The sequence below is a fragment of the Rhinolophus hipposideros genome (assembly GCF_964194185.1).
Source record: "Rhinolophus hipposideros genome assembly, chromosome: 25".
Lineage (NCBI taxonomy): Eukaryota > Metazoa > Chordata > Mammalia > Chiroptera > Rhinolophidae > Rhinolophus > Rhinolophus hipposideros.
Window position 1 is genome coordinate 9,033,382 of NC_138071.1, and position 16,417 is coordinate 9,049,798.

The 16,417-nt window shown below is 34.9% G+C and overlaps 1 protein-coding gene across 8 annotated transcripts in view; it reads right to left on the bottom strand.

Moving 5' to 3' along the window:
- Positions 1 to 16,417, bottom strand: part of CADPS2 (calcium dependent secretion activator 2) — a 491,293-nt gene that overhangs the window by 286,379 nt on the left and 188,497 nt on the right. For all 8 annotated transcript variants that reach the window (XR_013992602.1, XR_013992603.1, XM_081038675.1 and 5 more), the window contains exons 5-6: positions 12,740 to 12,976; positions 7,637 to 7,758 (exon numbers count right to left, since the gene is read on the bottom strand). Coding sequence is in view for 6 of the 8 variants with exons in the window: in XM_081038675.1 (XP_080894801.1) it covers positions 7,637 to 7,758; positions 12,740 to 12,976 (359 nt within the window). In the remaining 2 variants the exon portion in view is untranslated. The remainder of the gene's footprint in view (positions 1 to 7,636; positions 7,759 to 12,739; positions 12,977 to 16,417) is intronic.

Here is a 16,417-nt window from a genome sequence, read left to right on the forward strand (position 1 = left end):
CCCACTGAGAAAAATCCCACTCCATGGGGCAGCCCCTGCACAGCGTCTCATATGCTGTGGTCATGGTCAATACTCATAGCCAGTCAGCCTGAGGGTCAATATCACCCACTGAAGTTCAAACAGCAATCAAGGCTAAACTACAATAAGAGGGTACACACAACCCACACAAGAGACATGCCTGGAGCACCTGGCTCAGGTGATCAGGGAGACTGTGCTTTGGGGCTCCAGAGGACACCTACTACATAAGGCCAAAATGCCAAGACTGGGAAATGTAGAAGATATACATAATACATAGAAACAAATGCAGAGAGGAAGCCAAAATGAGGAGACAAAGAAACATGTCCCAAATGAAAAACAGAACAAAGCTCCAGAAAAAGAACTAAACAAAATGGAGATAAGCAATCTACCAGATGTAGAGTTCAAAACACTGGTTATGAGGATGTTCAATGATCTGAGTGAGAACACCAACAAAGAGACAGGAAATATAAAAATAAAATAGAAAACATAAAAATAGTATCAGTCAGAAATGAAGACTACAATAACTGAAATGAAGAATAGATTATTGGGAATCAACAGTAGATCTAATGAAGCAGAGGCTAGAATCAGCAATTTGGAAGAGAAGGTAGCAGAAAACACCCAAGCAGGACAGGAAAAATAAAAAAATAAAAAAGAATCTGAGAAAGTGAGGATAGTTTAAGGGGCCTCTGGGACAATATCAAGCATACCAACACTCAAATCACAGGAGTATCAGAAAGAAAAGAGGGAGAATAAGGAACTGAAAATTTGAAGAAATGATAGAAAACTTCCTTAACCTGGTGAAGGAAATAGACATAGGATGTAATCAACAGTAATAGAGTCATAGCAGAAAATTTTGACACCCACCTTGACATCATTGGGTAGTTCTTCCAAACATAAAATCAACAAGGAAACAGTGGCCTTAAATGACACATTAGCCAAGATGGATTTAAATGATATTTTTAGAGCATTTCATCCCAAAGCAACAGAATATATATTCTTCTCAAGTGCACATGAAACATTTCCAAGATGGACCACATGTTAGGCCACAAAACAAATCTCAATAAATTTAAGAAGACTGAAATCATATCAAGTACCTTCTCTGACAACAATGGCATGAAACTAGAAATCCATGACAAGAACAAAACTGGAAAACAAACAAACACATGGAGACTAAATAACATGCTACTAAACAATGAATGGGTTAACAATTAGATCAAGGAACAAATCAAAAGATACCTTGAGACACATGAAAACACAATGACCCCAAATCTATGGGACCCAGTGAAAGCAGTCCTAAGAGGGAAATTCTCAGCAGTACAAGCCTACTTCAAGAAACAAGAAAAATATCAAATAAACAATCTAATCTTACACCTAAAGAAACTAGAAAAAGAAAAACAAACTAAGCCCAATGTGAGCAAAAGGAAGGAAATAATAAAGATCAGAATGGAAATAAATGAAATGAATCTAAAAAACAATACGAAAGATCAATGAAACCAAGAGCTGGTTCTTTGAAAAGATAAACAAACTTCATAAACCTTTAAGAAGACTCGTCAAGAAAAAAGAGAGAGGACCCAAATAAATAAAATCAGAAATGAAAGAGGAGAAGTTGATAACTGATACCACATAAATATAAAGGATAATAAGAAAATACTATGTTACAGTTAATATACTATATTATTAAAAAAAGAAAAAAACACTATGAACAACTATATGTCAACAAATTGGACAATTTGGAAGAAATGTATAAATTCCTGGAAACATACAATCTTCCAAGGCTGAATCAAGAAGAAACAGAGAACCTGAACAGACCTGTTACTAATAAGAAAATCAAATCAGTAATCAAAAACTCCCAACCAACAGAAGTCCTGAACTTGATGGCTTCGCAGGTGAATTATATGAAACATTCAAAGAATAATTAACACCTATTTCTTCTCAAACTTTTAACTTCTCAAAGTTTTAAAAACTGATAAGGGGGGAAGGCTCCTAAGCTCATTTTATAAGGCTACCAATACCCTTACTCCAAAACCAGACAAAGACATTACAAAAAAAAGAATACTGTAGGCTGATATCCCTGATGAACACAGATGCAAAAATCCTCAAAAAAAATTACAGCAAACTGAATTCAGCAATACATTAAAAAGATCATACACCACAATCAAATGCAATTTATTCCTGGAATGCAAGGTTGGTTCAATATCCATAAATCAATTAATGTGGTACACCACATAAACAAAATGAAGGATGAAAGTCATGTGATCATATCAATAGATGCATAAAAAGTGTTTGACAAAACCCAACATCCATTTATGATAAAAACTCTTAGTAAAGTGGGAATAGAGGGAACATATCTCAACATAATAAAGGTCATATATGACAAACCCACAACTAACATCATACTCAATGAGAAAAAGCTACAAGTGCTTTCTTTAAGATCAAGAACAAGAAAAGGATGCCTGATTTCACTACTTTTATTCACTATAGTACTGGAAGTAAAACTGTCATTATTTGCTGATGACATGATTTTATATAGCGAGAACCCTAAAGATTCCAACAAAAAATCTACTAGAACTGATAAATGAATTCAGTAAAGCAGAACACAAAATTAATAATCAGAAGGTGGTTGTATTTTTATACACCAATAGTGAACTACCACGAAGAGAAATTAAGAAAACAATATCATTTAAAATTGCGTCCAAAAAAAAAAAAAACACCCGGGAATAAATTTAACCAAAGAGGTAATGGATCTGTACTGAGAAAATTATAAGACACTGAAGCAAAAAATTGAAGATATGAATAAATGGAAGCATATACTGTCCTCATGGATAAAAAGAATTAACATCATTAAAATGCCCATATTATCCAAAGCAAGTTATATATTTACTACAATCTCTATCAAAATACCAATGGCGTTTTTCACAGAACTAGAACAAGTAATCCTAAAATTTATATGGAACCAGAAAAGACCACAAATAGCCACAGTAATCTTGAGAAAGCAGAACACAGTTAAAGGTGTCATGTTACCTGATACCAAACTATACTATTACCAAACACTACCTGATACCAAACTAATACAAGGTTAAAGTAATCAAAACAGCATAGTACTGGCATAAAAATAGATACATAGATCAATGGAACAGAATAGAGAGCTCAGAAATAAACCCACACCTATTAGATCAATTAATGTATGACAGAGGAGGCGAGAATATTAAATGGGGTAAAGACTTTATTCAACAAATGGTGTTCGGAAAACTAGACAGATAGATGAAAAAAAAAAAGAAACTGGATCACCATATACAAGAATAAACTCAAAATGGATTAAAGAGTTAAATGTAAGACCCAAAACTATAAAACTCCTAGACAAAAACATAGGCAGTAAACTCTTTGACATTGCTCTTAATATTTTTTCTGATCTATCTCCTCAGGCAAAGGAAACAAAAGGAAAAATAAACAAATGGAACTACATCAAGTGGAAAAGTTTTTGTAAAGTAAAGGAAACCATCAGTAAAACAAAAAGACACCATACTAAATGGGAGAAGATATTTAGCAATGATACATTTGATAAGAGATTAATACCCAAAATTTATAAAGAACTCATACAATTCAACACCAAAAAAAATGAACAATTTGATTAAAAATGGACAGTGGAATTGAATAGACATATGAAAAGATGTTCAATATCACTAATCATCAGAGAAATGCAAATTAAAACCACAACGAGATATCACCTAACACCTGTCAGAATGGCTATCATCAATAAAAGAACAAACAAGTGTTGGAGAGGATGTGGAGAAAAGGGAACTCTCGTGCACTGTTGGTGGAATTGCAAATTGGTGCAGCCACTAAGGAAACCAGTATGGAGATTCCTCACAAAATTGAACATAGAACTATCTTATGACCCAGGAATTCCATTTCTGGTTATTTATCCAAAGAAATCCAAAATACAAATTAAAAAAGGTATATGCACCCCTATGTTCACTGCAGAGTTATTTACAATAGCGGAGATATGGAAGCAACCTAAATACCCATCAATAGACAATTGGATAAAGAAGAGGTGGTACATGTATACATGGGAATATTACTTGTCCGTAAAAAAGAATGAAATCTTACCATTTGCATCAACATAAACAGACCTAGAGGACATTATGCTAAGTGAAATAAGTCAGAGAAAAACAAAGCATGATTTCACTTATATGTGGAATCTAAAGAACAGAGTGAATGAACAAACGAAACAGAAACAGATTCACAGATACAGAGAACAAACTGATGGTTACCAGATGGGATGGGGTTTAGGGAGCTGGGTGAAAAAGGTAAATGAATTAAGAAGTACAAATTGGTAGTTACAAAATAGTCATGGAGATGTAAAGTAAAGCATAGGAAATACAGTCAATAGTACTGTAATAACTATGTGGAGTTCCAGGTGGGTACCAGACTAAATTGGGGGAATAACTTTGTAAATTATACAAATGTCTGAACTATGCTGCACACCTGAAACTAATAATGAAAAATACTGATGTCAACTGTAATTGAAAAATAAATTTAAAAAAGAACATAGTTGGAAGACTCACACTCTTGATTTTAAAACTGAAAATAAAGCAATGGGAATCAAGATAATGTGATACTGGCATAAGGATAGATATATATCAACGGAATATACTTGAGAGTCCAGAAATAAGCCCATGTATCTATGGTTTATTGATTTGCAAAGGGTACCAAGAACATTTAATGGGAAAGGAATAGTTTCTTCAATAAATGGTGTGGGGACAACTGACTGTCACACACAAAAGAAGAAAGTTGGACCCTTACATCAGATTACATACAGAAATTAATTAAAAGTGAATCAATACCTAAATGTAAGAGCTAAAACTATGAAAATCTTAGGAGAAAACATAGGGATAAATCTTTGTGACCTTGGATTTGGCACTGGATTCTTAGCTATGATACCAAAAGCACATGCAACAAAGAAAAAATATATAAATTGGAATTAATCAAAATTTTAAACCTCTGTGCTTCAAAGGACAGTATACCAAGAAAGTAACAAGACCCTCAGAAAACATTTGAAAATCATATACGTGATAAGGGTCTAGCACCTAGAGTACGTAAACAGCTCTTATAACTTAACAATGGAAAGACGAACAGCTCATTTAAAAAATGGACAAAAAACCTAAATAGGTATTTCTCTAATGAAAACAATACAAATGGCTAATACAGCATATGTAAAGATGCCCCACATCGTTAGTCATTAGGAAAATGCAAATCAAAACCACAAGATACCACTTCACCCTAGGATGGAGACTCGTCAATATCAATCAATCTATCTATCTATCTATCTATCTATCTATCTATCTATCTATCTATCTATCTATATACCTATCTATCTATCTATCTACGTCTATCTACCTATCTACTTATCTATCTACATTTTTGAAGTCAAATAACAAGCATTAATGAGAATGTGAAGAAATGTGAGGTCTCAGACATACAAGCCTGGTGTGAAAGTAAAAAGGTGAAAAGCATCTTGATGGATCCTCAAAAAGCTAAACAGAATTATTATATGACCCAGCAATTCTACTGCTAGGTATACACCCCAAAGAGTTGAAAACAGGTAGTCAAACAGATATTTGTAAGCCAACTTTAATTTGCAGCATTATTCACAGTAGCCAAAAAGTGGAAACAGCCCAAGTGTCATATCCTAGATGCATGGAGAAACAAAATGTGGTATATACATACAATGGAATATTATTTGTCCATAAAAAGAAATTAAGTCCTGATATATGCTACAAGATGGAAGAATCTTGAAAACATTATGCTAAGTAAATATAGCCAGTCTCAAAAGAGCACATATTATATGATTCCATTTATGTAAAATGTCCAGCATAGGCAAATGTATAGAGATGGAAAGTCAATGAGTCGTTGCTTAGGGCAGGGGTGATTTGAGGTTGATAAGGAAAAGGTGCAGAGTTTCTGTTTGAGGGGATGAATATGTTCTAAAATTGACTATGGTTGCACAACTCTGTGAATAACTAATAAATACGACTATACTAAAATAGGTGATCTTTGAAACACACACACACCAAACCTCCCCCTTGACTCCATATGCCCAGAATTGGCAGAATTTCCTTCTCTGTCTCACGGGCTTCTCTTGAGAGGTTTTCACCTCTTCAAAGAGCTGTTTATCCTCAGTATTTTCACTTCATTGTGTCACTGTCAATCAACTCTATATATGGCTACAGGAGTAAATACCACACACTTAAATATTTACTATGACTGTCATAAAAATACATTCAAGCAGCTGAGTTGATAAATTCTGACTGAGTGCCTGCTAGATACCAGGATATTAAATGAAATAGGACAATTCTCAGCCCTTTTCTCAAGGGGAAACACAATTCAAGATAAACAGATGAGAGACACATTTGTCTAAAAATTAAAAAGTGAGGATCCAGAAAATACCTGCTTCCTGTTGTTCTCAGGGAGTGATGTTCAAGTTAAGACTCTTAATACCAGGGATCCAGCCAGACCAAGATAAAAGGGAAGATGACTGTAGGCTAAGGGAAAAGCGAGTTTAATGATGAAAAAGGGCTGATGTAGTTGAGAAACTGCATGAAGTTCAGGGTAACTGAACAGTAGTGGGCCAGGGGAAGAAATGGACAAGGTGACCTCCGAGAGGTACTGAGCCAGGTCAAGGGCAGACTTGCAGGGGGCGAGAAGTTACCACTTGCTTCTTCTCAATCCCCTAGTCCTCTGTGCACACTTCTCCTGGTACGCTTTCCCCATAGACTGAGCCTGCCCTAAAGAAAAGGAAAGTTTCTTGTTCATCTTCACCTTCAGTGCCTACCCAGGACCTCAAAAGAAGTTTCCGGAATGAACAGGCCACATATCTATGTTGCGATAAGGCAAAAATCGTAAATCCTCTAAGTCCTGCAAGAAATTCTGGATGAAGTTTAAATGGAAGAAGAAAAACTAAGTTCTTGCTACAGGCGGTGTACAAATGAAGGCCAGGCCAAGTTTCATTTGAATTCCTCAGGCCTTTCTCCTTATTTCTACCAGAGATTCAAGTTTCCCAAATTTAAATCAGCTCAAGAGAACATCTCCCAAACTGAATTAAACTCATTCCCAGAATTTGAAACATGAAAGTGCCAGCAAAGAACAGCTTTTTCATCTCTGACTACTGCATGGGAGTCTTTAACGGGTTCTCTAACTCAAGCCAAGTCACTGCGCAGAATCCCGATACCTACCGGACATCACCACACAGCTGTAACATATAGACATGGAAAAGCTATTGGTTACAATTCTAATAACTGAAGTACGACCAAGCACTTCCTTTCAGATAACATGTGCTAAAAACACATTCTATGCTTATAAGTGACTTACATATTAGCGCCTATTAACTGGCTTCACATTTGCATGTTTGATTTTCTGTCTGCCCTACACAGAGATTCTGCTACAGTCCTAACGATAACATTATTATCCAGAAATGCACATACTGATTCTAACACAGTTGAGACAAAGCTCACCAAGTAACCAATTTAGAGTGTCAACCCATATAACTCTGCAAATAAATAAAGCATGCTTCTCTAGGAGGGAAAACAAACAAACAAACATTTTTTTCCAACTGGCTTACTGTGGTCTGGAGGCTTCTGCCTGGTCTGTCTGCAGTTTTTCTCCTCCTTCCACTTCCATTGTACAGTAAACAATTCGATTGGGAGCGACTGACTTCAAACCTTGCACTTCCATTATGACAATCTAAAGATAAGAACAAGTTTAAATGATATTTCAAGTTGACAGCTTTTAGCCATATGGAGAGGCAGCAGCATGAACTATAACTGGACAGGCCAATGGATAAAATTATCTGGGAACATAAATGGTATTTTATCTACTTTAGAATCCTCCTCTGTTCATGTTAGGTATAGTAAAAGCCACATTCAGCAAGTTTGGTGTCTGATGAGGCATTTCCTGCCAGGTATTAAACTAAAGTCTCTAAATATAATCCTTAGTGACTTAAGTGAGATTCATACTCAGATCCTTAGGCAATTATGGCAAGTCTTTATGAGGTAAAACAAAATTACAAACGAAAATTCAGTGCACATGGTAAAAGGAGTCCACATTGGGCTTCACATAAAGTGCTACAGCATTTATTACTGGCAGACACTGCCACCCTCACACCAATTCATTGCTGTCAATATGTGATAGTATCAGAAATGATCTATTTTCACTTATTTTAGATCACTATTTACAAAAAAAAAAATTCTGAAACTTAAACTATTAAATTTTAGCTATTTAAAAAACAATTTATAAAAGTATTTATAAAAGAATTTTTCCTTAAAGCCATTTTATATCTTATCAAAATAATATGAAAAATATAATTTGCCACATAACATCTTAACACTAATTGACAAAGAAGAGACAATTTTTCCATTCATTAAAGGCATGTTCTAATTTAACGCAGTACACTGGACAAGAGTGAAAAGACTGATATTACCTGGAACTTATGTATTTATAACTCCTGAAAGGGAAACAGGGTTTCAAGTGTTCTTTCTTTGTTTTTATAAAAGCTGTCAATCTTAAAAGATTTATAAAGTATGCATATTATTTGCCATAGTTTTTTCCACCAAAATTTGAATCATGAAGTTCTCTAAATTCTCAAATTGTAATTTATAAAATATATTCAATGGTATGTTTTTATATATGTATATTCATTTCCTTACTGCTCGCAAGTTACATTTGCATAAACAAGATTAACAGCATTCATGCTATGTAGCTACCAAAATATTCACCTAAATATTATCTATATCCCTTATTGATCATTTAATCCATTATTAGTCATTATGCTTTTCATATAGTTGTGATATGACTTGTAGGCCAAAGTCCTCAAAGAAACAAACCATCTTAAAAGAACTGTTGTTTCTTCGGCTCTGGTACAACAGAAGTGTTACGTTTATAAATACAAACGCATATTGCTTTTATTTTATCTTTTCATAAAAATATATGGGAAACTGATCAGTGAAAAATAAAGGTCAAATTCAGAACCATTTTCCTTCCTCAACCATGGCCTTTGTCGTTTTTCCACACTGAAATGCATAGCAACATACGAATAACAATAAGGACTTAACTGAAAACAGATTAAGAGAATTAATGCAGAATTAACAGATATTATCGTCCACAGCTTCTCTAATGCTCAAGGAAGTTGGGGTGAAATACTAAATCTTATTTAAGAAAAATAAGCAAAAGAACCATGCATATTTAATAAATCAAATCTGTTATTAGTAATACTGAAACTTGTTAAAACCTTATACAAACCAAATGAACCAGAAGCAGAGACAACTGAAATATATGGATTTACCACCATGACTCTAATGCCTTTTTAACTCGATGAGAAAATTTTCTGATGGTCACTTAAAATGTCTGAAACAACAGAACAGTATCCCAGAAAGTAAGTCTAGAAATCTTGATGGCATTGGTTCATCTTTGGCAACAGGGCTGTTTGCACTGTATCTTTCGGTAGTGTGATTAATAGTAGCAAGACAGAAGAAAGGCAGCATCTGTGTGACACTGTTTCTGTCACCTGTGTGACAAGCTACTGTAAACAGGGCCTCCTAAAACATAGAGCTTGTGAAACCATTCCTCTCCTCAGAACAATACCCCCACCTGTGCAGGGGGTATTTTACCCTTACTTGCAAAAGATGCAACTTCTGTTATGAATCCATACATATAAACAAAACAAAATAATTCTACAGCTGTGGTTGCCAAAAGGAACAAAAACCCCACAGCCAAGCTCAATCATTCATGATCGAGAGAGCCAAGCACCCCCTGCACCATCACACTAATCCAAGTTTAGGTAACTATTTCAAACCAGTTCTCAGCAAAACTTGACACTGGAAATACAGAAAACAAAAACACTTGATGTTGCATCTTCTCTTCCCCAATCTCTTTGTGACTCATGTGATAAGGACAAAATAGACAAATTTATCCTAGAAGCAAAAAAAAAAAAAAAAAAAAAAAAAGGAGGCATATACAAAATATGAAACTAGACCGCGTGCTTCTGAATACCACGCTGCCCTCAACTACATTCAGGCCACTGACCCGCCCCCCATTACAACATACAGATTCAAACTTCATAGATGAACCTTTGTTATCCGAGCTTCACTTGAATATTTAATTTTAATAAACCACTGTATGGCTTAGTGTTTTGTGGGTCAGTGTAGCTCTTGCTTTATTATTCTCTCTGAAGGCTTCACAAATGAAGAGACGTGAAGTCATCTTGTGTGGCTAACTGATGCTTTCTGATACCATCCAAGTTCTTAATTCAGTAAGTATTTACCAAGCCAACTGAGTGCTAGGCATGTTTTAGGCTCTTGTGATGCTTCAGTAAACAAAACTAAAACAGAGAAAAACTAAAAAGACCTTATCTTCCTGCCGCTTACATTCTAATTAGAAAAAGTCAAATAATGAATAAACATAAAAAACATCTGAATTATCTGTCAGGTGATAACAGCTGTGGCAAAAATTAAGCCAGGTAAGAGAATAGGGTGTGGTGGGAGAAGGGGAAAGTGGGTATCAATTTTAAAGAAAAGATAAAATTGGAGCAGTTTTTCAAATCTATACTATTCTTTAGACTCAGACTTCAGTTCTTAAAAAGGACTCCTTTCTCCACTGGACCAATTCTGGACCATAAGCCTGACTGATGATGTGTGAGACACTTCTCGGGATTAACTGCTTGCCTTGCAGGGTTTTCTGAGGCTGAAATCTGGGGTCTGAGAGCAAGGCATGGAGAATGGGCTGGGATAAGTATTCCGTTTCGCCAGGCTGAGGTCCAGGCCCTGGAGGAGAGGACAGCCTGGTCTGTTCTCTCACGGGTCCTACAAAGGAGCACTGTGTAGTCTGCACATCACGTGACTTCAGTTTGTTTATGGACACCTAGCTCCTACTTAAAACACTGTGGACACCAGGGAACAGGCCCGTATTGTGCCTCATACGGAGACAGCAATAAAGGATGTCAAAATAATTTTATAAATATGCACACAAAGTAGAGTTATAACTCCTATTCTCCTCTCAAGCCCATTTTACCGTTAACCGAACCTGTTAGCTGAGTCCTGTTTAACACACTGGCCATAAAGTAAAGAAGAGCAGTCCACAGTTTCACTTTAACCCTAAATCATGACAGTCATTTTTGTTTACAAAACAGGAGATAGAATTCATAAGAAACTCTGTACAATTGTTTAAGATTTCTAAACAGAAAAGAGAAAAGGTTTTGAACTGTTTTCAGTTCTGAATGTTTATAGAGGTGGTGGCAGATTTAATCATTACAAAAATAATTTCCTTGACAAATTATTTTATCATTAATGAATTTAAATGTCAAAGTCTCGTAGAAAAAGTTATACTGTCATTAAATAATTGATTTTGTTTCATACAAAAACCTTTAAAAAAGGGGGGTGGGGGAGAATTGGCACTTTCCGTTTTAGTCACTAGGAAACCTGAGGCAGGAATGATGAAGAAATTCCACATGTAAGATATGATGTAGTTTCAAATTAAACATCCTTAAGAGGCTAAAGGGATTGAGAAGAAACCAAGTAGGTGGCAAACCCACGTGGCCAAGTCACTAGATAATCCCAGAACTGAGCCTTGAGTCATAGGAAAACCTCAGATTTCCGTTCTCACACTAAATTTAATCTGTTAAATGACACAGAAATCATTATCCTGGAAGTTAAGAAAGTGAGGGGCGGTAGTTTTATCCCCAAGCTTAAATTTAGAGATGAATGAGTGGAGGAAAAAAGACCAAACGCAGACATTTGTTTTTTCTGCCATAAACTAAGCAAGCTACTGTAAGAAGTATCGAGAAAGAAATTTAAAACTATACCTTCTAAAACTCCAGGGTCCTTTTCTTTGTCAATCAGCAAACTCAAATAGCAGTGCTGGGAACCAGCAGAGAGAAAATGTAACAAAGGAGCTACAAGTTTTAATATAATTTTTGAGAGATTTATAAATTTCAGCTTGATATTGCTCTGGTGTATGTATATTGTACATAAACCCATAGACACATACGTGGATTAGCCCATATTCAGAGATTAACAAAGAAGACATGGGATCAAGACTACAGGTTGCCGTAGTAATAGTATCAATATCTGGTTTCTAGTGATTTGTGTGACAGGGTTGAAACTCTGAAGGCTCAGGGGACACAATTTTAAAGGCATAACATTTATTCCTGTTCTTCATAATATGTATTGTACCTATAATGAAACTGAACGTTCTGGAAAGTATTCTCTGGAAGTATTCTCTACTTCTCATCATCTATATGTGCCCAATATTGCACAGGACAGCTGGCTTATGTGATTTGATTCTAGAATGATAGTCTCATAGGTGAAGTAGATAAAAACAAAGCTAACCAAAAGCCTGAAATGAGTTCCCAAATTACAGAGAATAGTTATATGTTTAAATCCTACTTCTACCCAAGAGTGTTCAGGTGCTTACTTAAAGAATAAGCTCACACCAGCCTAAGACGACACAAAGGAAACTTGCCTCAAAACTTTTACTATTTTATTACTTAATCCTAATACTGCTGTTATGTTTAAACGACAGTTTGCATTCGCAACCTAATTGTCCAGCAATGAAGAATAATTTAATGTTTTTCAAAATATATTACACGGTTTTAAATTCCAAAGGTTGCCACAAAGGTTAGCAAAAATGATCTGCAGCCTCATTTATGCTGTCAGGGGATACAGTCACTCACCTCCAAGGTGAAAGACAGCACCACGTCAGACTTGGACAGTTGAATCTCATTCTCATCGCCTATGTCCAAAAATGCAGAATTCTGTGAACGTTTTAATTTTTGTAGTTTAAACTCTGGACCACCTTTCGAAACTGGAAGGCTTTCCAAATTGGCCATTAGCAGATTCACTGAAGACCGCAGTTCTTCTATATACATAGTCTCCATCTCTTTTGCTATAAATTTGGGGAACTTTCTTTCCTGTAAAGTTAAGTTTTAAAATAACGTTACACAAGTCACATTTCCAGTTTAGTATAAAATATTACGTTATGTATCTACTTGACTCTTAGAGATTGTGACACTCAATGTAATGTAACTACCAGATACTTTTATTTTTTCGGGTTCTTTCCAACAAGATGGGCTCTGCTTTATTTAGATAACCAAAAATTACGTTTCACAGAATGGGAACCATAACATTAGACAACAAAGTATAGCAGCAAAATCTCAAACAAGTCAGGCAGCATATTTTTTAGATCACCAAAAATAAGGTTTTATAGAAAAGGAACTGTAATAAGCAAATGTATGGCTGCAAGTTTTCTTCTGCCATCAATATCAATTCCCTATAAAATATTTTGGGACTACTTTGCAGTTTCCAAGCAAAAGTAAAATTTGTTGGACCTCGACCAGATACTTTTGTCTCTCGACTTTAACAGGCTCAGGCTTTGACAATTTTGATTATATCTGAAGGTATCTTATATACCTCACTGAGTATCACTATGTACAAAATAAAAACATTATTTACATTTTCACACTAACTTTACTTTGGATAAGCTATTTGCTTAAGGGAAAAACAAATTCCAAAAACATACATGTAAGATGTTTTAGTATAGAGGAATCTTAACTAGCCACTGTTAGCTTTGAAATGATTTCAGTAACTGGTCCATCAGAACAATGTTCAGTACACATTGCTTTGACTCGTATGACACAAACATTTTAACAATATCTCTCTTTCATACCACAAATATGCACTGTTCAGAGAGTATGCTTTTTATAAATAGGCACTCAAATTTAAAAACCTACAGTGTTAAATTGCAATATGACCATACTTCTAAAATGTGTTAATCTTCATGTCACACAGATGTGTCAAGATTCCTTATGGCCATATATTCAGTTTTTGGTAAAGGTTTAGAAAAATTTAAGTTTAAAGCAAAAAGCCAATTTATGATAAAAGATCTAAGTAAAAAGGAGTAACAACATTAATTTTTAAGATTCTATTTTCTTCCTGAAGTACATGACCATTGCCATTCAATCCTTCTATCTCTACAACCAAATTTCTGTTTCTTTCACTCAATTAAAAGCCCATTCCAAAAACTGATGTTAAGATAGACATTGAGAGAGAGTATTGCCAAATTGTCTTTAGAGAAGACTATACACATTTATATCCCCACAAACAACAAATAAGGTTTCCTCATACTCTTAGCTCTTTCTTTAATTTTTGACAACTTGGCACTTAGCTCTTTTCTCTTGAAAGCAGTGAGTTTATTTAGCTTTACAGTATCGAGTGCAGTGTAACGTACTGACCATGTACAGAATTGGCTGGGAATGCGAGCCTAAAGCAGGCATCTTTCAAACAGTCACCTAATGCCCCAGAAAATCAATGCCTTCACTACTGTTTGCACGTCTCTGACTGACGTGTACCAGTTCGTTCACAGGATGGAAGGAACATATGGCACCACTTTTACACAGAAGTCCCAGAGTCTCAGGCCACCTGTTTTGCTGCCCCCCACCATATAAACTTCACATATTGCTTTTCAAATAATTTACATATTATCAATATTAAAATTGCATGTTTATTACTACAGAGTGATTAGATATCCTCATTTGTAATTAATTTTCCCAAGAAAGACTGTTAGGTGTCCTTTTAACATTCCTCTCTAGTTTGAAACAATATTCCAAAATAGTAAGTTTGCATCCCCAGGAAAAACACATAAATGCTCAGTTATAGAATCACTTGATTCATTTTGGAAAAGGAGTAATGTTTTGGAAGGGTTTTTCAATACATGCACAAGGGAAAAAAAAGCAACCTAAGCCATAAAAATGGATTTTTATAGCTGTGGACTCAAAAATGGATCTCATAGCTGTGGACTAACTTTAAAAACTGTCATAAAAAAACGCAACCAAAACTCAAAAATAAGGCAAAAAGCTCAGGGTGCAGGTCATTGAAATGTTATATGGGGGCAAAGGTCATTCAAGGATCATCTGAGGAAATGTACTTAGTTCAACTTACTGTTTACTATTGATTAAAGTCCCAGACAGTGAAGTTACATGTTACCTTCTAGAATTTTCTTTGGAAAATGTTCAAATAATGTATGTCTGGTAAGATAATCCAATGGCTAATTTAAATCTTTGTTGGGAATTAATCACTTTTATATCTAATCTATTAATCTTATTTTAACTTTGCCTAAAAGTACCCAGTTTTCAAATGCTCTTTGGATTATTTTAACATCTAACTAGTTTGCTTGTTAATTATGCACTGAATGAAATCTTTATTGTATCTTTATTTTAAATTTGTATGAGAGTCATAATTGTGCCTTTAAAATCATACTTTAGCAAAGCAAAATGCAAATATACCACGTTTGAAAGTTCAGATGTGCCAATTTTTTTTCAAATATTCAAGGTGTTATTTTTATGGGAAATTTAGCATGAGTACATGAAAAAAATCTACTTATTTAGCTTTAATTAAAAACACTTCATTCACAATCATTTTTCAGTGAGGAGACTGCCAGGAATCACCAAACTTGACCGTTTTATAAGCATTCCCAAACTTTTCAAGAAATAGGTTTTTTTTTTCTCCACTAGAAATTTTTTTCCACTAGACAAAATTTTTCTCTACTAGAATTTTGTTCTCTCTGAAAAAAAAATGACAACTGTGTTTTAAAGCATTGAGGTTTACTGATAGTATTTCATCAACTTGATTTAGCTTGCTTGTGTTGCCTCTTTCTTGGAAACAGAACCAACTGTACATCAGACAAGTATACATGTTAAGTTTGATTTTTAAAATTAGAACAGAATCAGAAATAGGGTTGTTCTCTACTTTAACTGTGAGTCGCTCCTATAATCCACAGTTTAAATGTTCTAATTTAGTCCTTTGTACAACACAGCTCATTAGCAGCCCTAACGTATTATACATATGAAAACAATGTTCACTTCATAAAAAATATTCCCAGTGTTCAAATTTAGCCCCTTTTTCTTAAGTGCTCTTACCCTTCCACTAGATGAAGCCTGGTGTTCACACCACTGGCTGTTTTATTCATGCTCATCTCTGTTCTTTTTCCTATGTCTGTATTGATTTTAGTCTCTACCACCCTCAGGATCACGGCATCAAGTGAACTACTGGTGGTTGTAAAGCTGATCCTAATCAATGAAAATACTGAAGTCTTATAAAAATTTTAATACAATGTGGAACAGATTCATGGTTTTCCTTACGATACTGGTATGCTCTCTCCCTTTTGATTCTAATATGCCTTTGAGTGGGAGGAAAAGGAAGAAGTCCCACATATAATCCAGGAATTTTGCAAAGCTCTGCCTTCCCCACGACAATAAGCCAGTCCATGAAGACTCAGTCATTCAAATCACAATGCAATATATATGATGCATTATAGAATAGTATACTTGAAATGTACATAGTTTTACTAACCAATG